At 39.7% G+C, this 7265-nt stretch overlaps 1 protein-coding gene across 1 annotated transcript; it reads left to right on the forward strand.

The window, feature by feature from the left end:
• The first annotated feature begins 793 nt into the window (after nucleotides 1-793).
• On the forward strand, nucleotides 794-7014 carry LOC121372232 (IgGFc-binding protein-like). The gene is made up of 3 exons (XM_041498523.1): nucleotides 794-862; nucleotides 3362-4599; nucleotides 5363-7014. The coding sequence occupies exons 1-3, from the start codon at nucleotides 799-801 to the stop codon at nucleotides 5669-5671; spliced, it is 1611 nt and encodes a 536-aa protein (XP_041354457.1). The 5' UTR covers nucleotides 794-798; the 3' UTR covers nucleotides 5672-7014.
• The last annotated feature ends 251 nt before the right edge of the window (nucleotides 7015-7265 follow it).

The raw sequence follows: 7265 nt of genomic DNA on the forward strand, positions 1-7265 counted from the left end.
GTCATCAGGTATGATGTTCCCTGACGACGTAATTTTTACATTCATCGGGAAATGAACAAACACCCGTCTCTACGGCTGGACCAACGGGATGACGTTATTTTGTAATGAATGTAACGAAAATTCCTACTTCAATATGCTAACAAAAATGTAGGACTATTACAAAAAATCAATCACTTGTCTGATCCACGCGTCTTTGACGTTAAAAAATAATTAACTTGATACCCAAACATAAAAATATTAATGTGTCATCCCGATTTGAGCGTACAGTAATCATAAGTGAATTGCACACTTATCCATCACACTACGAGGGAGGGCTGCCAAAACTTTGCCGGGCTAGTAAAAGTCCGGTAGGAATACAAGTCCTAGGAAACAAACTACTTAAAATATAAACCAGGTATGAAAGTCCAGGTAGAACTATGGTTCCTAAGAAATGGAGGTCCGATAGGACTACTATTCCTACGGACCTCGGTTCCCACGGACCTGCGTTCCTTTTACACCGTATTGATCTTGGCATAATCAAACGGTCAATAATTAATAAGTCAATGGAAACATCAGTTTGATCTATTTTCCCTGCACTAGTACGTTCGTCGTGGGACCAGCTTCCAGGGCGCGTTGGACATCAGAATGACAATGAACTATAAGTAACCGCCTCAGAGGATATAGTCAGAAAAACCTTTTGTTGAGTTCTTTCATAGCCCTACATTAATAATGTAGTATTTACTCCGTGTTTGACAAAGGTGGTTCAAAGTATATGTTACTTGGTTTTCCTCACACTGCTGCTGGTGCGGTTCGTACAGCATGACGTTTTCACCCTCGGCTCACATAGTCGTAATCTTTATGTTGAAAACATCACAAGGATTAGGTAAGTATTGTTTAAAATACTATAAATTAAGAATGTATTATCTATTATACTAACGTTATCACGACTAATAAAACCCTTAATCATTTCATTTAATTATTTATAATAATAATAATAATAATAATAATAAATAATAAATAAATAGTAAAAACCCAATAACAACAACAATAATAATAATAATAATTGCCACGACTATTAAAACTCTTAAATGTTTTATTTAATTGTTTAAATAATAATAATAATAATAATAATTATAACAATAAAAAAATACATAATAAAAAACCCAATAATAATAATAGTAATAATAATAAATAAGTAAATGAATGAATAAATAAACAGATAATTAAAAAAAAACATCCTAAAAATAATTAATTCCCCAAATCCCGCAGAATTATATAAACTGAACCCCAACCCAACACACAAAACAAATACACAAACGCCAGGGGCGTAACTACGTGTACGCAATGTACTCATTTGAGTACAAAATGTTTCTGTTTATACGCAATTTAGCTATTTCAGTACACTTTTTTTTTCCCCCAACAATCGCACTAAATTCTCAATGTTACGTATTAACGCTCCACTTTAGGGGAATCCCCAACATCATTCAAAGCTTGGGTTTCATGAATATATGACAGTCGTAATGACGTCATACGAATTTGACCAATCCAAGCGTTTGTAAGAAAATAAGTTATACAGATTGGAATTACTAGTGACTGAATGGCACGATTTTGAGTGGTTTCGCTATTTTCTTGAGTACACATTTCAAAAGTCTAGTTACGCCCCTGAACGCACAGAAATCCGCAAACCAACCTACACGTACTTTTTGTACATAATAAAAATGACTGTGTAAAAGTTTAAGAAATATATAAATTGTGTGACGATTTTATTGAATACTATTTGGACAGTAATCTCTGTGAACGATTAACGCAAACAACACTCATATTTGGTGTCGTGTTGGGGCGGGACGTGGTGCAGTGGTAAAGCGCTAGCTTAATGCGCGGTCGGTTTGGGATCGATCCCAGTCGGTGGGACCATTGGGCTATTTCTCGTTCCAGCCAGTGCGCCATTACTTGTATATCAAAGGTCGTGGTATGTGCTATCCTGTCTGTGGGATGGTGCATATAAAATATCCATTGCTACTAATGGAAAAATGTAGCGGGTTTCCTCTGTATGACTATAAGTCAAATTTATCGAATGTTTGACATCCAATAGCCAATAATTCATAAATCAGTATACTCTAGTGGTGTCGTTGAACAAAACAAACTTTTTTTGTTTTGGTGTCCTGTTGTAAGACTGTCGGTCAGTCATTTACAAAACCAGTTATTTCTTAAACTGCAATCTCGCCTAAACCATCTTCGTTTCCTAGTGCAAAATACAAATGTAACTATCTTTTATTAAATAGGTTCCTTTTCGGCTGTCGCAATGTAATATTATTACGTAACATAATACATTTCTTTCTGGGGGAGCTAGATTTTACCTGTTGTAAATGCTTAAATGATAACAAATATACTTGGGATAGCAGTTTAATCATGACTTTGGGTGTCTAAAGTAGTGTCAGCAGTTGATTTTTTTTTATAATATCAGATGGTTTATAACACGTTCCACAACCGTGACATTCTGCACACAAAAACCTTGAATCTTGCAAATTTTAACTATTTGACAAGGAAAAAAGTGGTTACTGAGATAAAAACCAGCATAAGGAAAATATTTACTAAACAAATTAGTCTAGCTAACTTATAGTAGCTTCTGTACTTGTAAAAGTCTTAGCTGGCTGAAATATTAGTTAGCAAAGAACATCAATACGTTTTATATATAATATTTATATATACTGAGCAGGAAGAGGCGGCGGTTAACAATTTCCCTTAATTTTTTTGAAAATTAGGGGATAACCCTACTGTGTTTTCCAATTTGCGGACGTATATCATTGGTTTTACTGTCACAAATTTAGTTTTATTGGCGACACGTTGGCGGAGCCAATAAAACGGTAAATTTGCGACTGTAAATTTGCAAGTCGGAAAACAGTAGGGATATCCCTATTCTGTTTGCTGTTTGATTTTGAATAGGAAATTGTCACATTTTTAGTAAGAATAAGCATATAAACGTCACCAGCTGGTGACGTCATTAGGCAGCCCATTACCAGATGATGGGTGGTCGGACAGTTAGCGGCTCGAACATAGATGTGTAATTTGAAATATTTAATCAGCTCTCGTGATTAGATAACGACTAATAAAGAATAATATGTTCATTTTTGACATAAAAACTTATCAGTATTTAACGACTTCTGTTCGTAATACGAACGTTACAGAAATTGTCTTTATGACGTCATTACAAAACAACCCTGTTCTCTGCTTAACCTATGACGTATTTCTGCCAGAAAATTTGCGACCGGTATATCGGTGATTTTACCACCTGAAATTTTTAGTAGAGATCCAATCAGATTCGTTCTTACAAATATGTTGAATTAGAATAGTATTTTAAAAGTTTAAACACAAACATTTTCAGTTTATCCTGAAGAAACCACATTCGATTACATAGGAATGATACCAGAAAACTACATCTCTAACTACGAAGCAGCGTATTTACTTCTGACATCGACACATCCAGCCAACGTTTCCATATATGTCCCATTCCTTAGAAGCGGCGCCATTGAAGAGTTCGTGTTATCGAGCAACGAGACGAGGAAGTTACAGCTGGACGTGACTCTACGGATGCCCAGCGAGTCTCTGGTGTCTCGGAGAGCGTTCCTCGTCAAATCAACAGGCGCCATCTCCGTCGTCCTCCTGGACAAACAGCTTCTCAACCTTGACGCTCTACAGTTCATGGAACTCGAGAGTCTCGGCAAAAGGTACACAGCTTTCTCCTTCTTGGATGGACTTCCGGGCTCGTTTGTGGCCATCGCCATTCCGTTCGAAGTCACTGAGATAAGAGTGAGGCTTCCCTCCGGAGTGAAGCCCATTACAGTCTCAGTGAATGGACAGAAAGTTGTCATTGACCCCGAAATAAACCTGACCCTGAACGCCTACGATGCCTTCCAGATCACAAGTCCCGATGACCTGACCGGCACGACGGTCAAGTCGGACAAGAGAGTGGCCATGTTCGCCGGACATCTGAGGACCAACAACAGAGGGGGCTGCTTGGATCACTGCTTGGCCCAGATGTACACGACCTCGGATCTTGGTTCAAAATACATAGCCTTCGGCTATAGGAAGACCGGCAACGAGGACACGATTCGAATCACTTCTGTGTACGACAAAACCTCGGTGATGGTGAACAACGAAACGGCACTGTATCTGGCCAACAGCAGCCTTTTCGAGGACGTCTATCTACCAGGCAACGCGTTCTACTACATCGACGCTGACAAACCGGTCCAGGCCGGTTGTATCGGCGTCAGTAGCAACCCAGACCCCAGCATGTGGCTCTACACGCCGCTGCCGTTCCGATGTTCGTCATACGTGTTCACCGTGCCCTCCGTGCCTGGCTACACCAGCGCCATGAAGAATGATCTTGTCCTGATAGTGGACAGCGCCGCTACAGAAGACATCTTCCTGAACGGAGAACGAGTCTCCCCGAACTGGATGAATGTAACCGGTTCCTCGTACAGCGGCAGTTACATACCGGTCTCCGGGGTTGACACCACATTCCACGTGACGCACGGGCAACACGTGCCATTCGCTGTTTACGTGTTGTCGTCCTTGCCATGTGTGAGCTATGCCTTCCGATTAGTAACATGTGACAATGGGGTAAGCATTCTTAATTTCATATCAATAAAAATTAGATATTTATAGTCCGTCCCATAGAGAACGCTTTTTTCATACTATGAAATTTACTGCTACTTGTTTATTTTTTTAGCGATTGTTTCCGAAATTGCACACACAAATAGTCTTTTTACGTCAAACCAAACTGAAATTATTTACGAAAAAAATTACTATTTCAAAGAAGATGGGACGGACTATAGTATAATTGTGTGCATGCACATATATAAGCATCTTTCGTCAGATCTTTCTTTGCTTTTCTGTATTTAAAACAAATACATTAAAACGTCACATACACTTAATGAAGAGTTACTAAGTACATGGATGTTGATGAAATGAACGGTGTGATAAGGAATAAAATCGGGTTGGTGATATGCTACTACTCTTGGATACACCAGGACGGATCTTTGACAGTCTTAGTTCTGAAAACGCATCTCCGTACTAATTGTAATATAAACCTGGTCGTGCTGCATGTGCACTGTTATATGGTAGACTGGTAAAACATGCTGCGCGAATTTACTGCACACAGTGGTATCACACCAATGACAGGCGTGATAGTGTTTAATGCGCTATTTAATGTTATGCACTTTGAACTTTGACCCGATGACACAGTCACTGGTGTACGGCTACTTAAAGAAAACAACTTAAACATGCATCTCGTATGTGTTTTATCAATAAACAGAGTGTTGTGTCAACATAGATCTGATCAACACAAGTCGGCTAATCCACGATCATGTTCTATTTTGTACAGACTCGCGAGGTGACATTCCCGGAGATCGAGCAGGACGTTCTGTCGGAGCGAGTCTACTTCCCCATCAACAATGTGGTGGTTCTCAAACGACATCTCAACTCCCGGTTTGACGCGTACTACGGCCGCAAACACTCGACGTCCGACTCCCAGGAGTGCTTGGTCATATGCCTGAAGTACGCCGACTGCTTTGGAGTGAACTTCGCGCCCGTCAGTCTCAGCGGATCTCACAACTGTGAGATTCTGCTCACAAACGAAGGCGTCTCCCTGCCATCAGAGGACTGGGACGCGCATACCATTGAGGGTAACTAGTGAAACCAAACATTAGTCTGCTGTAGGTGTGTTTAAAACATAGACAACACAATACAACGTCGTACCAGTTGGGGCGTGTTAACACACAGACTGACTAGGCCCAGGCCTAAAGCGCTATATTTTAAGGGGCGGCAACATCTTGCTTTAAAAAAATAAAATTAGAATCTGCTAGCTCTTTATGCCAGATCCCCCTCCCCCTAATGCTCATCCGCATACCCCCATATTTTCCCACTAGGTAGCCTAGTAAAATGTATTCTTCATTATGGTTTTGGAGAGGGCGCAAGAATATTAGTGACCTTGGGGCGCCAAATAATCAAATACGTCTCTGCTCATAAGAAGAACGATTTCATGAATTGTGAATGTCATTATGCGAAATGCTTGATTGGTTAGTTTAAGCATATCGAAAGTTTGGAATAAAGATCGATGATTGAGTTGTGGGATAATCAATAAAAGGTTATCGACTGTATTCTGATGAGGACGAACGAGGAATCACGCGACGGTTACTCCCATTCTTACATTCAACAGATAGAGACGATAGCCTACATCATTAGCCTGTTACTCTTTATTGGACATAAAGACTGACGTGGTGTTAAATGTATTTCTGGATGTATAAATCACATGCACATATTCGTCAAGTACTCTCTTCCCAATATTCTCAAATCTGGAAACGAGTAAACATTTTACACACATCGTGAGAGGATGTATTTCTAAACGATTCTGAATTATAAAATTCCAGTGTCCTCGAAATGAAGAAAGACAAAACAATGCCTATGAATACGTTTTGGTCTGCTGCAGGCATTGGAAGACTAATGAGAAATATTCGTAACAGGAGTATCAAGACAGTGTTTACAGGAGTATTTACCTTTCAGACCAGTTGTGAGACACACAGAAACATTCGTTTTCTTGTTATATAATTATGACTGAACAATAAGTTGTGTCACATAGTATACTATTGCTTGTGTCTTTTCTGAAAAAAACATGATACAACCCGAAAAGTTCTTTTTGAGTAAAAATAACACACTTTTAAATGTTCCTCGTAAAGCGGCCCTCACATATCGGTCGCGACGCCCGCGCGACTCCTAAAACAGGCCAAAAAGCGAACGTTAGCTACCATAAAACACTTTCCGATCATTTTAAACAGCAAGCATAAGTTAAAAATGAACAACTTTATTTTATCCTGTGCTGTGTCTCTTCTGCAAAACATTTGCAAAAATTCTATAAGAAAAGAATAAGTAAATGAAAGAAAGAAATGTTTTATTTAACGACGCACTCAACACATTTTATTTACGGTTATATGGCGTCAGACATATGGTTGAGGATCACACAGATATTGAGAGAGGAAACCCGCTGTCGCCACTTCATGGACTACTCTTTTCAATGAGCACAAGGGTTCTTTTATATGCACCATCCCACAGACATACCACGGCCTTTGATATACCAGTCATGGTGCCCTGGCTGGAAAGGGAAATAGCCCAATGGGCCCACCGACAGGGATCGATCCTAGGCCGATCGCGCATCGAGCAAGCGCTGTACCACCGCCCTGAATAAGTGAATATTTAACGACACCCCAGCACAAAGTTATATATCTCTATTA

This window comes from Gigantopelta aegis, chromosome 4 (assembly GCF_016097555.1).
Source record: "Gigantopelta aegis isolate Gae_Host chromosome 4, Gae_host_genome, whole genome shotgun sequence".
NCBI classification, from domain to species: domain Eukaryota; kingdom Metazoa; phylum Mollusca; class Gastropoda; order Neomphalida; family Peltospiridae; genus Gigantopelta; species Gigantopelta aegis.